Source organism: Capra hircus, chromosome 18 (genome assembly GCF_001704415.2).
Source record: "Capra hircus breed San Clemente chromosome 18, ASM170441v1, whole genome shotgun sequence".
In the NCBI taxonomy this organism is placed as follows: Eukaryota; Metazoa; Chordata; class Mammalia; order Artiodactyla; family Bovidae; genus Capra; species Capra hircus.
The window spans coordinates 18,111,688-18,129,022 of NC_030825.1; the positions used below are offsets into that span (position 1 = coordinate 18,111,688).

Here is a 17,335-nt window from a genome sequence, read left to right on the forward strand (position 1 = left end):
CTGGCCCTGACAAGTGGCTGCAGGTCCCAGCGGCATGTTGGACTAACATAAGGAGCTATGAAAAAGACCATGTGCCTGGTGGTGGTGTCACTGACTAGGACCATGTGGAAACTTCCTGGGACAGCCCCCTCCCCATTTCCTCTGCTTTAGCTCCTCTATGAAGTACTCAGATAACAGTATCTGATGCAGACTTTGAGTTTTTCAGATGCTAAAACCACTGCCAAGTGAAAAAAATTCACTGCTTGATGCTCATGAGCACATAGCCCCCAGACCTTCTGGTGCCTAAGGACTGATGATGTAATCTTCCCTATCACCCAATCAGAGAATTGTACATGAACTGATCGCACACCCTGTGACCTGCCCCTACCTTACATGGCTTTTTAAATTGCTTTGCTGAAACACTTCCAGGAGTTTGGGGTTTTGTGGGAGCACAAGCCACCCATTCTCCTTGCATGGCCCTGCAATGAACTTTTTTCCGCTCCAAACTCCTGTATTTTGGTTTGTTTGGCCTCACTGTGCATCAGGCACAGGAACTTGGGTTCGGGAGCACCATCTGCAGATCCTAGTGGCTTGGGTGAGCACATGCTTGAGGCATCTGAAAAGCCTCGATCCATGAATGAATTCAGTGTGCAGCCAGAACCGAGAAATGCTGCTGTAGGCCACGCATCCCTTCCTCAGAAAGACGAGGGACAATTGGCCTCAGCAAGTCAGGAAAGGAGCAGGGACCAGGCCCCAGGAGAAGAGGCCTAGAGAGGCAATGGTCCTCTGCCAGCCTGTCAGCCCGCCTCCAACAAGGTCTGGTCTTGATTGCCCACACCCACAGGTGGGCACAAGTATATGAACGATCACTGTGGCACTAACACACCCACAGAGAATTAGAAAGGATGGGATCTATGAAAAAGCATGCCAACCCTTGAGTATGAACAAAGGAAAATCAGAATGATGTTCAAATGGCCAAGTTTCATTATCACCAATACGTCATTTGGCTGTAGGTTTCTAAGTAGGAAAGTTCTTGAATGTATTGTATTAATACAAATATTGCCAGCTCGGACCATTCTAGCTTTCCTACCTTGGCATAACAAGCGACTGAAACTCTACAAGCAGTAATTCCTGAAGAAAACTTATTATATCAGTTACCTAATATAGCATCATGTAATCATCTCTCTGGATTATACAGAAAAGTAGTGTTTTTAATTGTCTCCTTGGCAGCTGTGAGGGATCAAGACACACTATTCTATAGTCAACAGCTTTGGCCCAGTTTAAGAGATGAACAACTCTTGGTTGGATTAGAGACTGGCAGAACTGAGCTTTAATTAGGATCAGAGCTTGATGGTGCCAAGTTATTTCAAGAAACTACACAAAATCATGATGCCAGGAGGGAACCCAGAGACCACTGGCACATCTCCCAAGAAAAGTCTGTTTTCTAAAACAAGCACAATGATGACAGAGATTTGATGAAGACACAGGTGTGCCTGGTACTGCATTTTCCTAAAGCAATGTTCCTCTATTCCAGTCTTCCCATAACCCAAAACCCTTCCCCAAAGAAATCAAGGAAAAACAACCATAAAAATTTAATTTTAATGATACAGAAATAGTATATAGTACATTTCTTTCCACAGCAGCACTTCAATCATCTCTAAAAAATTTAACAAAATTAAGGCTAAATCAGAGCAATCTGATAATAAAGGGATATTTTATGTGGTTTTACTTTTAAAGAATGTCTTCATAAATATAGAATGTTCATCAGGCAAAAAAAAAAAAAATGAACAAGATACCAAATATGGGAAATGCAATATAAAATGTGCTCCTTTATACCAACTTCCTAACAACGATGACTCCCCCGGGAAGTTCCAAACAGGATTTTTTTTCTTTTAATGAATGTTTATGACAGGATACTAATACTTTCTGGAGTACTACAGGCCATTTTAAAAAATGAAACCAAGAACAGTTGAGTCTCCCACACAATCTCTTGAAAAAATAAAAAGTGGAAGTGGACAGGGTTTTAAAGTGCAAGAGAATTACATCTGAGTCTGTGGAGCTCCAAAGGAGGATGCCTCTGGACCTGGCCTTTCCCCACAACCTGTGTTATAAGAAGACTTTCAAATACAGTAAACAAAAATGGCATCACTGATAAGACAGTCAGGAAAGCAAATGACCTGCTCCAAATACTGACATTTATTGTGAGCAGGAAGAAGGAATGTCTTTCTTTTCCCTCTTTTCATTATCCTTGGCCATATGTGCTGGTTAGCTTTTTACCACCACTTTCAAACTCAAGAGAGACCCTTCGGCTGTTTCAGGATTTAGACTAAGATGAAGAGTCTTTTGTTTCCCCTCTTTTTTCTCCAATAAAGCTTCTGAAAGGAAACTAGACAATGCAACGCTGACTTGCTGCAAGAAGCCTGGCTCTATGAAGTCCCAGTCTCCGAGCAGTGACACAGCCTGGGAGGCAGAGGAGAACCCACCTTTACAGCCCCCAGCGGGTACCACACCTGCTCTCAGGATGGCCTTCCATCCTCCACCCTCTCTCTCTTGCATCTTAGTATTCATATGAATATTTCCATCTTAATATGCTCTCCTCCTTCTCCACCCTCACTTGCCTTGGGGAATTCAAGTATTATTTTCATTGAAGAATTGTGGGTGTGTTAACATCACCATCCCCCTAGAAAAGGCAGTCTTATTCTTCACTATGAACCTACAGTCCCCCTACTTGAATAAGGACATTTTACTTAATGACAAAAAAATCTTCCCATATTAGGGTTAAAATTTTCATCATAAAGTAGCAGCTAGTTAAGTCTACTTTTTTTTCTTTAACTTTGCATAACAATTAAATTTTTCCATTTCTTTGGTTTCCAGAGCCTCAATTTCCCCTACAGAAATTAAATGAAGGGTAAATGTCCAGGTAAGTAACATCCTCTTCAGTCTCAAGAGGGTTCCTAAGATGGCTAAAACCTCTAGAAAACAGTGGGCTGAGGCATTGATACTAAAATGCATTTCTTATATGAATTCACATGTAAAAACAGAGAAACAATATGACAAATATACAATTACCCACATGTATGTGGAGTAATTAATACAACAACATTCTATGACCACACAACCACATAAAGAAAAGGTATTTTCGAGATCTTTCAGTTCAGTGTTTTCCAAATCTGGCTGATGATCACTCTCAGGGTCACCTGTGGTGGGGCGGGTGGGGGTGGATGGACATTTTGGGTCTAGGAAATAGGGTCTACCGTTTGTGAAGTCAGATCCAGCAGGCATGGCCGAGGACCCAGAAATTTGTCTTTCTTTTCTGTAAGATTCAATAGTTCCACCCCCTTGCCATACAGAGGAAGACACTGAGGCCCAGAGAAGTCAAGACGTTGCCCAAGACTAATAAAGCAAGAAACAGAGAAAGGGCTGGACCAGTTCTTGTCCCCTCGTCCACCACTTCTGTCACATCTCACTGCCTCCCAGAGCCCCCCAGCCCGGCGCCCTTACACTTAGGCTAAGAAGCCTTTAGGAGACATTCTGTTGTTGGAAGTAGGTGGTTATCTGCTTGAGGACAGGTGCCATGTCTCATGTTCCTTTTGACACAATCTTAGGTAACAAGCGTCTAAGAAATACTTGTTGGCAGGCAGTCCCTCAGCTAAGGCCTAATTCTGTCTTCTCTCACACCTCTGTCTATAATCATCGACACATCTAGGTCGATGTGTCGACCTAGCTGGACCTAGCAAGGTCATCTAGCTGGATATCGAGATCCATCAGAAGACAACAGTAACATCTCTGAATTTATGAAGGTGCCATGTTCACACAACAGGAATTTGAATGACAATGCATAAGATAATTTCATCTTTCCCTGTTCCTGAATTATGTGAATTAGGTGAAAAGAAAAAAAAAAGTGAATCCATGGGATAGAAAGAAGCTATTTACCTACAACTTTTGGCAAATATGAATTACAAAAATCCTAAACTATTCTAAGGAAATTATCCTTAGCAATTGTAACAATTTTACGTTATTGAGTTTTGTTTCTGTCTCTCTTGGTTTGCAATGTGTATTTCCAGTTTTACAAAACATTCTTTTGTGGTTGGAGTCAAACTCCTTCATAAAGCTGATAGCAATGCGCTGAACACATTATGAAATGGGTGCCCTCCCTCCCCTCCTCCCATATATATAAATTCTCACACACAAACACACACGTGTGTATTCAATGGAGGTGGGGGAACATGACTTGTTTTATAAACAAGATGATTTTACTATATTGCCATCTTGATTGTACATAGGATATGGAAGAAAGGATAACAGAAACATTTAAAAGACCAATAGAAAAATATGAAAGAAAATTTAAGGCTAAAAATTAAGTCGACAGGCACGAGTCACTGGTGCCACACAGCCCAGCCCTGCCTGTGCCCGCCTGACACACAGGGCTCTGCAGGAGCAGCAACAAGAAAGGACTGCTGATGGGGTGTGGGGGGCGGTGCTGGAGAGGGGACACCAGGGCCTGGAAGGACCCTTACCTCTAGAGGAACCATCATAGTGGGCCCTGCATCCCTTTACTGGGTGCTCCCTCCCCAGCTAATATTAAAAGAACAGGAAGCTCTGCTTGAAGAAACTGTCCTAGAAATGGTTTATGGAAGAGGTCCCTACCACTAGAAAGTGCCTCCACACTCTACCCACGGGAAATAAGCGTACAACCCCACAAGTCCTCTTCAAGTCTTCAGCCACAAGGAGCTGAGCAGGACTAACCTTCAACTTGTGTTTTAATTTTTACAGGAAAGGAACTGTCTTCTCTTAATTTTAACTGTTAAATCCAGTCTTACCTAGATATAGAGTCCTAATCATTTCTCTAGAGAGCCTTTTAAAATCACACTGATAAGCTCCTACATCCATGTATTCATCCAGCACGTACTGATTAAGGGGTACTTGTGGACTTGTGGAAAGTCAGGGCTAGAGGGAACCTTAGGCATCTTGCCCCCCAGGCTCCTCATTAACCCCAGGGTGATGGGGTGGGGCTGGTCCCAATCTCTCTGGACCTAGTATCCAGATCACCAGTCACCCAGGTACTGAGCAAAACTTCATGCAAAAGTTATGTACTTTTTTCATAATGAAAAAAGTATGACAAAATTTTCTGTACATTATGATTCATAACAATGAATCCTAGCTAATAAATACTCGGAAAATGGAATGACAAAACCAAAGGGTAAATGCGACTTTAAAAAGAAATAATTGCAGGGTTTGCAAAGATTCTTTCCCTTCTTTGGGACATTCAGTGTTTTATGGAGTCATATGCTAGACACACATGACAACCTCTGCCTTTCCATGCAATTAGGAAGTCATTCCACAGAGACACCATCGCCACACAACACGTCCCACAGCACTGACACGGACAACCTATGCTGCTAGTGTACAACAGATACACACTACAGGTATTAGCTACGAAAACATCCATTTTCTACTTATTGAATCAGGAGGAAGGCAAAGCTGCTGCTAACATTTCAATAAAATATCTGGTTCGTAACTGTCATTATCTCAAGGGATATCAGACTGAACTTAATGCAGGGACTGATCTAAGTTCTAGACGGTCTTATCTAAGATAGTAGAGGTTGAGACAGCCAATACATCTCTTCAGAGAAATTTCAATGAGTGATTCTATATGACCAATTCATTTTCCTATTAACCTTATATTTGTATAGGAATATATTTATCACCCGAACTCTTTAATAAAATTTACTGTACCCCACTCATAATAGAGTCTTTAAAAAAGAAAAGAAAGCTGTTAGCTGACAGTTCCTACTATGAATGGAGAGCTTCAATTGCTGTATATGTGAATACCCCAGGAAAACTACATCAAAAATGGACATTTCATGACAAAAATCACTCATTTATCTCAAAACCAGAACAAATAGAAAACACCATTGAGGAAATTTAAATACTTTTGTGACCACTACCACAGAAACACAGAAACTCAGATTGTAGACATGCAGGAATCGGCACTAGAAAGGGAAGAATTAACAAATCAAACTCAAAACAACTTTAATCACTGGATTGAAAGTAGACTCAATAAAACCAAAGTATATCCTCCTCAAGGCAACAATTAGCTACAAAGGAAAAATGATTTCATAATCTTGGTCCATAAAGAAGACACATTTATTTACATTCTCAATGGACTAAAAGAGGTTTTAAACTGTCACAATTAAAATTTTATGCTTCCAAAAATATCTTATGATCAATGCACTTAACTTAAAGCTTCAGGTATTAATAACTTCATTTAGACTTCTTAAAAAACCAACACAAACATACTTTCTAGAGTGCAAAATGCTTATTAAATACTTTAGTAACACAAAAGCAATTTATTTTTAAACGCAGGAATCCTGCGTTGAAGGATCATCACCACAAAGACATCCATTGCCGGCAATGGACGCTGAACAGAACTGCCAGCTCAAGTGAGACGCAACATGGAGACTGTGTGTCTGATTTCTGCGCCCATCCAGATGACCCTGTTTATTTGTACAGACTCATGGTTGGACTCTGGTACATGCACATGTATGCATCACAGAGAAGTCTTCGTGCACAGCCTTGGATTCTTCTGGAGTCCAAGGAATGCAGATCATCGAGAGACATTTTCAAGTACTCTCCTACTTCTGGGCATGGGGTAACTTGAGGAATGTTGAAGCCATTCTGACCACCTATAGAGAAAAGGAAGAGCCACATTGAGGGCAGTGAAGTTACAAACACTTTCGCTGCCCTGCCCCACCAAAGTAACTTTAAAATTCTGTAATTTAGTTAACGCTAATTTCCAGGATCAGAAAAACCTCATTTTACTTCTTATTTCTAGAAGTCCTCTGTTTAATTCTTGACAGTCTCACTTCTTGGTTTCTGAAAGGATTCTGGGACCAACAGTGAATATAATTGGTCAAAAGATATATATCCTGAGCAAAGTCCAAAATCTACTTCCCAGGTTTCTCGGTGCATTCAGTCAAGGAATAATGTCACCTACACATGTGCACACACATTCAACTCTTCACATTCCCAAACCCCTTCCTGGACACAAGCACCCCTGTTTGCTTTACCATAAGCCTGGCCAGTTTAGAGCAGATCTAGTAGCTTAAAGTAGATCTAGTAAAATGAATACTATTTTATTCCCCTAAGTTTAAAAAACATATTTGTGTAACTCTATCAAGGTTCTGTTTCACGTTTCACTAGACAGCATGAGGATATAAGGCATGGTTTTAGGGACCCCAGGAAAGGTTCTTCTGCTTTAGCCTCCCAATGGCTTTTCTAAAAATATCTGGAACCCCTGTGCTTTTGAATTTCATGCTTAAATGCAAATTTTAACTGGGCTAGGGACATATTTACAGATGGAGCTGTGCTATATCAAATGTCTGAATGCTGAGAAAATGTTGACAACCCATGAGGCAGAGCTTGGGCATCTGATCAAGAGGCGGCCACAAGGGGATGTCCTAGGTCACTAGGGGACCACACCAAAAGACTTGGGTCCTGGAGTGTGAGAGTGGCTAAAGGAAAAACGGGGTATGGAAGAACTGGAGGGATATGGAAGTCATATTCCCACAACTTTGCCTAGGGCTGATCCTAATCTGTAAACTCCATACAGGCAGGAGTACAGCTGTTTTGACAACTGCTTCATTTTTGAAACCTACTAGAGCCCTGGGCACTTCACATGCACTCATTAGGTATTTGTTAAATAATGACTAAACATCCTAGAAAGCAGCCTAGAAGGTGCAGTATATTCCCCAGTTCAGGAAGAAAGACATTAGACATAGAATAAGCTTATTTTTCCAAAGAAGACATTTACTTCTATTCTTAGCTTTGTCATTTAGAAGACACATGGTTTAGTATATAAAAGAACATAAGCACTGAATTTAGAAAGACTGAATTACATACATGCTCTGAGACCTTAGGCACCTTAAATCTCAGCTTTAGTAAGACAAAAACAGGAACCACTCCCATTTTGCAAGGATTTAGGTAAATGATCTAAAGTCCCTTCCAGAGAGCTTGGCACAGAAGTACTTAAGAAATGATGACTACAGTACAGAAAATGAGAGGAGCTCAAAAGTCAAGGACAACAAAGTAGAAATAAAAACTCTCAGCCTTAAAGGAAAAAAATCTGATTCTTTTTTTTTTTTTTAAAGACTCTATGCATGTCAAACTATCACAACAATACTATTCCTTAGTTTCGTAGCAAGGCTGCTAATGCATCACCAAGATAATCCTGAACGCTGTTTTGTTACTCAGAACAGGCTAGCCCACTACAACTATCCCACTACAAATTCAAATATAGCCACATGTGGAAGGAAGGTCTGTAAAGTACCATCCCGATCAGCCATGCTGTCGAAGAATAGCCAGGCAGAGTCGTCTTTCCCGTACTTCACAAAAGCGACATAGTGGCTTGTTTCTATGCAGAGGACAGCGAATAACTCCATCTTCTGGCAGGGGATGCAGCCGTGTCTCCAGTCCCAGTCAGGCAGATCTTTGGGAAGTGACACTGGGTTGTATTTATGATTCAGCCTCTTGGGATGAAGGTGGACCTATAGCAGAACATGAAAAGAAAGCCATTAAGGAGCCAGACTCAATGTTTGAAGGGAATGGACTTCACTTACTCTAAGGGAATATGTCCCTATAAATGGCACCTGAGTACCCCATGGAAATCCATCAAATAAACAGAAGAAGCATACCCCTTAATTATGAATTTTTTTAAGTTAATTATGATTTTGAAAACTTTTCAAAACCTGAAATCTGGTTCAACTACAAATGATTTATTATTTATTAAGAGAATATCCATTAAGTGAAGTCAAACTTACTTGAGCATTGCAGGTTTTACAAAACTGTTTGATTTTGCCAGCTGAGATGTCAGGGTCATCATAGCATTCTCTACACTCATACATCGCAAGCCCTCCACATATCCGGCACTGCCTGGGGGCTGAAAAGGGTGGGGTGTGGGTGAGTTAAGGGGTCTTTTACAATGCATTCTTTTATTTTAAAAGATTAAAAAGAAAAATTAAGTTTTAAAAAGGATAATGCTCATGGACTCAATAAATTCTATCCCTCCCCATAAAGTATAAATTGGATTTCCTAGGATTCAGAATATTTTTAAAGACATTTTCTCTGACCAAATGACATAAAAAAAAAAAACACTCTAGAGTGTTCCCCTGACTATAAAACTTCTACTGATGAATGTGCTAAGACACAAGAGAACATACAGCAGAAAACTGAAAGCATCTACAATTTCAGTTAGCAAGAGATAACCACTCTTGTAATTTCTCTTATAACTTTATATCTGCATACTTAACATAACTCAGTGTGTGTGTGCGTGTGTGTGTGTGTGTGTAGCTCCTCTTGTAGACAATATCAACATACTTTTTCACTTAACATTACATCATGACCACTTTCATATAAAACTGGTCTTCAAAAACATGAATTTGAATAGCAGTACTTATGCTGTACAGATACACTGTAATTCACTTAACTACTCTCCTTTAGTTAACATATAGAGTGCTTCTAATTTCTTATTCATAAATATATTTGCATATGAAATCTTGATTTACATGTCTGATTTTTTTCAGAACAAATTTCTAGTGTAATATTTCCAAGCTCTTCAGACAGCAAACTGTCTTTAAGAAAACTTGTATCCTGTTAGACTCATTCCGGAGAAGACAATGGCACCCCACTCCAGTACTCTTGCCTGGAAAATCCCATGGATGGAGGAGCCTGATAGGCTGCAGTCCAAGGAGTCACTAAGAGTCAGACACAGCTAAGCGACTTCACTTTCACTTTTCACCTTCATGCATTGGAAAAGGAAATGGAAACCCACTCCAGTGTTCTTGCCTGGAAAATCCCAGGGACAGGAGAGCCTGGTGAGCTGCCGTCTATAGGGTCGCACAGAGTCGGACACGACTGAAGCAACTTAGCAGCAGTTAGCGGACTCATATTCACAATTAATGTGAATGACCTGATAGACTATTGTTGAAAAACAAACTAAAAAATCTTATACTTACTGTCTTCAAGTAAATCTGTTATATTTAGTTCCAGAGAAGGAAAAATTTTTTTAAATAGTTTAAAGTCTTTTCCAAATCGAGGCATCTGAATAATCAGACATGATGGTGCCTTAAAAAAAAAAGGATATATATAATTTTAGAATCAAAACACTGATAAATTTCCCTGAAATTCCCCCAAAATAGTCATGGTTGTCAAACCAAGAAGTGGTTCCACCATAACATGGATGGCCTGTAAAATGGGATCTGCATGTGAACACAGAGTATGAAGGCAGAGCACCAAAGAGCCACAAGCCTCAAGTAGTCCAAGATGTATGGACACGTGGACACACAGGTCCGGCAGTTCAACCACCTGGGGCCTCAAAGAATATGATGACTGTGCAGAGTAACATTCTACTTTGGGTTTATATTTTTCAAAAGGTTTCAGAAAAATTGTTTTTGCAAGTATAATTAAGAAATTCATCACTGAAGGACACTATTCCTTATATTTCAACAAATAAATAATGGTAGCTATTAAGGTTTTATCAGAACAACCCTTTAAAAATGGATACAATGAAAATGAGCCACAGTGTGTGCTACTAAGATCATGAAGATAGTCAGTAAAAGAAAAGTAAATTATATTACTTATTCATTTACAATAAGTGAGTTTTGTCTTTCATTGACAGAGGAAAAGTAAACCTTCCTTTGGATGATATGCTTGAGCAAACTACTAAATTGGATAAAATGTGAAATTGGGTGAAATGACAACAGAAACCCTCACAATCTTTTTTGCTCTAAGCTACTTAAATGTTTTCAAGTTACAACTCAGACTGATATTTTCTTTGGCACCAAAAATCTAAAAAGTTCAATCTTAGTATTGTCTACTAAGTTCAATTTAAAGTATTTTCTACAAGGACAAAGTTGAAGCATGGCATAATTTTTAAATTTGTGTTAACAGTTTGTGTTTATAACTGTTCTCAGTGTGTTAAAAGTAATAGTTATTGAAGTAATGGTTTTCTTAAGAAGCCTAAGGACTTGAATATAAAATATAGTAAGTAATTATCACATACCTCAGCAAATTTCAGGTTACTGTTGATAAAAGACCATTCTAATAACTGCTGAATTGTAGGAACTCCAACTTTCTCATTTTTTTCCATAAAAATTTGATAGAAGTAACAATCTTGTACTTTTTGACCTGCTGATCTAAAAATATCCAGGAAAAAGCCAGATAATTTTCTTATGAAATGCATCAGAAAGTGAAGTGGTTCTAGGGGCATTTGAGAACACAAAAACTATTGAGAACGGAAATCTGCAACTCTGGCAGTCAGAACAACAGGGATAAAGACAATCATTTAGATAAAATAATTAAATGTACTTGTGCATAAGAACTTACAAATTATTTATTTTAGTTTTCATACTGAAAGTTTCCTTAGTGATTAGGAGAAAAATAATGTAATAACATCTGCAATCAAAAAGCGCTTGTGAATAATGATAACCAGAAGCTAATATCATTGGTTCAACTTTACTGTTCAAAGCTAGAAAACAGTAAATTGCATTTAATGCCTTTAACAGGAAAGTCAGTTCATACATGGCTGAATGGGACAAACCCTTAGAGACCTTCCAGATGGTCTAAAGACCTTCTAGACCTTTAGAAATTTTTAATTTCTAAAATGAAGGCCCTGAGATCAGGTGAAGGATCATCCTTCCCAGCAAGTCAAAAGCAGAGCCAGGTGTAAAACCCAGGTAAAACAACTGCTCACTATTCTCTGCACTATTAGATGGTCACTCATTTATTCAACAAGCACCAAGTTAGGACCCACTGTATGCAAATCTCAGTGTTACCCTTACATATTTTCCCTTCTAAATATTTTTACTAGAATGCATGAAAATTCAAGACTAACTGTACCAAAAGAATCAATAATCTTTAAATTTACTACTTACCCTTTTTAGCAGAATTTCTGGGCATAGAATCAGGCAGTTTATAATCAGATTTATAAGTAGATTTCAAGATTTTTAGGGAAAAATATTAACATACACACTAATCTCAGAAACCCTGTTTCCCAAAGCAAATTATACCCTGAAATAAAGACAACTTATTTGGTAACAAAGTAGAAATTCTTGAGAATCCACGACAAAAAAAAAAAAGATAACCAAAAAATCTGAAGGTTATGCTGTACCAATATTTTAATCTATTATTGATGACAATAAAATGCCAGCATTTTTCTGTGAGAGTCAAAAAGCATTAAAAAGAATCAACAGGTAACAGAAAAAATAAGACTGGAAACAAAGAAAGCAGAAGCAGTAGAGGTGAGCAGTTACAAAACTCAGAAATATTAATAGTAGTAAATGAGAGGGATGGTGGTTGGAGGGAGCACAGAGAGGCAAACATGAGATGGGAATCAAAAATGAGGATGTAATACCAACAGCTTTGTGATATTTGGACAGAAAACAAGAGGGGGAGGGGAGCGGCAACCACTCACACCTCATAACTGAAGTTCTAGAAGATTAATAATATCCTAGGGTGATTAGCTCATCACTGAGAAACACATATATAAGAATTAGAACAAAATTGATGGTATTGTACAAAACCACACACCTTACATTTCTGTTTATCACCACCCCCCAAAAAAATACTAAGAGCAGAAGGATACAAATGTTGTATTAACTTTAAAAGAAAACAGATGTCTAGGGAGGAGATAAAAGTATTCACAGGTTTGTAGGTCTATCTTTGTAACACAGACCATAGTGGGTAGTTGACTCAAATTTTTTACAGATTCTGGATTATCTAGTAATATGGAATATAACATATTCATGTAATAAGAATTCCCAGTTCGGAAGTTGCTGTATAATACAGGGAGCTCAACCTGATGTTCTGTGATGACCAAGAGGGGTGGGTGGTGGTGGAGGGAGTGGGAGGGAGGCTCAAGAAGAAGAGGATATATGTATACATATAGCTGATTATATAGGACGTCCCCCTGGAGGAGGACATGGCAACCCACTCCTGTATTCTTGCGTGGAGAATCCCATGGACAGAGGAGCCTGGTGGGCTACAGTCCATAGGATCACAAAGAGTCAGACATGACTGAGCAACTTAGGGCACACATGCAGTTGACTCATGCTGTATGGCAGAAACCAACACAACACTATAAAGCAATTATACTTCAATCAAACATTTAAAAAATAAAAGAAGAATCCCCAGTTCTATGGTTCTATAGTAAGAGGTACTCAATAGTACAACCTGAAGACTCCCTTATATCTGCTTCCTGATGCTGATTTTTTCCTTTATTTTTCCTGGAGGGCTTCACCTCTATCCACTAGATTCTCCCCTTGGTGGCTATAACTTCAGTTTCACTCTAGCACCCCCCACACAATTAGTTATTGCTACTGTTTTTAAGTATGAAAGCTTGATATACCTACATTTACCAATTTCTTGCTTGACTTCCTTGTTTCTTGCATAACATTCCCTTTTTCTAAATTTGGTTTTATGTTACTAAAGTACACCTTGTAATAAATCTCTGACTGGTAATTTAGTCCTGTTTCTTTCTGCTCAGGAATTTTGTGCATCTTTTTTCTTAGAATTTAAGTGTGTCAAAAGTTCTGTAAAATCTTCAGTTATTATCTCTCAAACTGTTGCTGCTTCCCTAATCTCTAGTGATTCCTCTGAGAACTACAATTGGAATTTGTCTTTCATGTCTCTTTTCTTTGTTTTTATCCTTTACTTTTTATAACTCTGTCCCTTTGGGCTACATTCTAGGTAAGTTCTTCAGATCTATCTTCTAAATGAGCAGTTCTCTCTTTAGTTGTGCATACTGCCTTCAGCGAGGTATCCTCTCCCAGCCATATCTATATGGCTATACTGTTATTGTATTTAGTTCTTTCTATTCAGTTTCTAATTGTGTACCGGTATCACACTGCTTTAATGTCTGTTGTGCTATCTTTATAGCTTATAATAGAATTGTTTTTAAAAAACACTACAATGTTTTCACATCTTATAGAGATTTCTAAAATTGTTTTACAGCATTCCATGGGGGGGAAAAGTTAAGATCTTGATTATGTACAAATTATTTTAGAAAAATTAACATGTTAAACTTATTTAATCTTTCTACTTAAATATAATCTTTCTCATTAATTAATCAAATCACTTTTTAGCTATGGACAACTTTTTAAAAAATCTATCTCAATAAAATTGATTTCTTAGAATTTTATACTTTCATGAAGCATGGAATTATCCCTTCTTCATATTTGCTAGTGATAAACAAATACAATTGATTTCTCCATGATTTTATTCTACATGGCCAAATTACAAATTTTTGTATTAATACTACAATTTCTTCAATTCTCTAGGATTTTCTAGGTATACATATGTGCATGCTAAGTCACTTCAGTCATGTCCTACTCCTGTGACCTTATGGACTCTAGTCTGCCAGGCTCCTCTGTCCATGAGATTCTCCAGGCAAGAATACTGGAGTGGGTTGCCATGTCCCCCTCCAGGGAATCTTCCCAACCCAGGGATCAAATCTGCATCTCTTATATCTTCTGCATTGGCAGGCAAGTTCTTTACCACTAGTACCACCTGGGAAGCCCAGGTATACATATAGTTATCACCATATTTGAAGAGATGATAAATATATTCTGTCTTATTTCATTAGCCAGAACTTCCAAAACATTATCAAATTATAACTGCAATATTATCCATCAACCCTTCCTTCCTTTCTTTTTACTCATTAATTCAACATTGGCATCAAAGAAAATCACTTGAGACACTGAGATGAGTAAGAATCCTTGTCTGTGTTAGCTTTTAAGGAAGTGCAACCTCAAAAATGACAGAATGATCTCAGCTGTTTCCAAGGCAAACTATTTAACATCATCATTTTAATCCAAGTCTATGCCCTAAGCAGTAATGCCAAAGAAGCTGAAGTCAAACAGTTCTATGAAGACCTACAAGACCTTCTAGAACTAACGCCAAAAAAAGATGTCCTTTTCATCATAGGCAATTGGAATGCAAAAGGAGAAAGTCAAGAGATAGCTTAGAGTTAACAGGCGAGTTTGGCATTAGGGTACAAGATGAAGCAGGGCAAAGAGTTTTGCCCTAACAGAGTTTTGTCAAGAGAACACACTAGTTATAGCAAACACCCTTTGCCAACAACACAAGAGACGACTCTACACATGGACATCACCAGATGGTCAATACTGAAATCAGACTGATTAAATTCTTTGCAGCCGAAGATGGAGAAGCTCTATGCTGTCAGCAAAAACAAGACCTGGAGCTGACTATGGCTCCGATCACCAGCTCCTTATTGCAAAATTCAGGCTTAAACTGAAGAAAAGTAGGGAAAACCACTAGGCCATTCAAGTATGACCTAAGTCAAATCCATTATGACTATATAGTGGAGGTGATGATTCAAGGGATTAGATCTGGTAAACAGAGTGCCTGAAGACCTGTGGACAGAAGTTCGTAACACTGTACAAGAAGCGGTGACCAAAACCATCCTAAAGAACTATACAGAAAGGTCTTAATGACCTGGACAACCAAGATGGTGTGATGACTCACCTATAGCCAGACATCTGGAGTGTGGAATCATGTGGGTCTTAGGTAGTGTTTGTACAATCAAAGCTAATAGAGGTGATGGATTCCAGCTGAGCTATTTCAAATCCCAAAGGATGATGCTGTTAAAGCGCTGCACTCAATATGCCAGCAAATCTGGAAAATTCAGCAGTGGCCACAGGACTGGAAAAGGTCAGTTTTCATTCCGGTCCCTGCCAGGAGCCAGCATGGGAGATCCCACCCATGACAAGGTCATGCGGAAAGGCCTGATGGGCAAGGGGAGTCAGGCTTCAGGGGTTCCCCTGGGTTTTCCTGAGCATCTACCCTGAAACCAAAATCTGTCTATTAACTGTCTGCTATACTATACTCTTCTGAAAAGAGTTAATTTTCTGGAAAGAAAATTCTTTTTCTGGAAAAGAGTTAATTCAGAGCTCCAGTTAACAGTCTCCTGCATATAAAAAGAATGTCTCGGCTTAAAACCCCTTTGATGGCTTTCTAATCTATCTGACCTGTCTGCTTTAAACTTGTGGATTGTTTACAGCCCCCAACCATGAGAGGCATGAAGCTTAAAACACCTTAAAGATATAGAGCCTTTTGGAGCTAAGAATTAGTTTTGTGAAGAGTTTGTTGAGTTAATGTTTGCCACCAGGCCTCCATATCCTTTATCTTTTAGGCACCTGGGAGGATATTAATCAATGTAAATGGATGCAGAAATAGGAATATAGTAGTTTTGATGTTAGCAATACTAGACTTTTGAGTTAATTAATTTTCTCTTTGTTATAAATCACTGTACTCCTTTTACTTGTTATAAATTGTTGTATTCTTGCTATGTAATAATGTAACTTTATTTAGTGCTTTCTGAGAGTGGCACCAGACTTTGGGAAGAACAACAAAAATAAGTCTTCTGGTTGACAAACCCTTATCAGAAAAGGGCCGTAAAATGTTAATTGGCCTTTTGGCCAGAAGATGATGTAAATCACCTAAAACTTGTGTATACAACTAGGTATGCAGAGAGAAAGCCTGGTCTCAATAAGAGTGAGGGCTGTTGATGCTGCATAATTTTATATTATCCATTGATCTCTATGTACAAAAAAAGGTATAAAACGCCTTTCCAAACAGTAGAGGTGGGGCCAGTCATTGGAAAGACTGGTTTACCCCATGTCTTCTTTTCTTACTCTATTTTCTGGCTGAATTCCCATCTGGGGCGTGGAGGCTAGCCATGTCTACTTACTTGCCCCAGCTTCTAAGATCTGTGAGAGAGGGAGCCCAAGGCGGGGCACCCTCCGATATTCAAACGGGCGCCAGTGGCCTAACGTAGATGGTGCAAATCTCTTGTCCTGAGATTTTATTGGTTCTCCATGTAAACCAAATTATTCAGTCTCGTTTCTCCACTAAATTTTCCTACTACACTATTTCTTCCTAATCTCTCTTTATATTTCTAATTAAATAAGTAAGTTTTCCTCACCTACGCCATCTCCTCTTTGAATTCCCTGGATGCACCAGGGCAGGACCCCAGCAAGTCCCAAAGAAAGGCAATGCCAAAAAACATTCAAACTACTGTACAATTGCACTCATTTCACATCTGGTAAGGTTATACTCAAAATCCTTCAAGCAGTTTCAACAGTATGTGAACCAAGAACTTCAACATGTACAAGCTGGATTTAGAAAAGGCAGAAGAATCAGAGATCAAAATGCCAACATTTGTCGGCTCATAGAGAAAGCAAGGGAATTCCAGAAAAACATTTGTGTTTGCTTCATTGACCATGCCAAAGCTTGTGACTATGTGGATCACAACAAACTGAAAAATTCTCAAACAGATGGA

The 17,335-nt window shown here is 38.8% G+C and overlaps 1 protein-coding gene across 6 annotated transcripts in view; it reads right to left on the reverse strand.

Moving 5' to 3' along the window:
- The window catches only part of CYLD (CYLD lysine 63 deubiquitinase), a 67,139-nt gene continuing 51,363 nt past the window's right edge, over positions 1,560–17,335 (reverse strand). For 4 of the 6 annotated variants that reach the window (XM_018061935.1, XM_018061938.1, XM_018061936.1 and 1 more), the window contains 5 exons: positions 11,039–11,171; positions 9,993–10,101; positions 8,799–8,917; positions 8,309–8,525; positions 6,104–6,665 (listed from right to left, as the gene is read on the reverse strand). In XM_018061935.1, the coding sequence (XP_017917424.1) occupies positions 6,481–6,665; positions 8,309–8,525; positions 8,799–8,917; positions 9,993–10,101; positions 11,039–11,171 (763 nt within the window). In that variant the 3' untranslated portion in view covers positions 6,104–6,480. Of the gene's footprint in view, positions 6,666–8,308; positions 8,526–8,798; positions 8,918–9,992; positions 10,102–11,038; positions 11,172–17,335 lie in introns of all 6 variants that reach the window. The other 2 variants (XM_018061937.1, XM_018061934.1) reach the window with 1 other exon arrangement.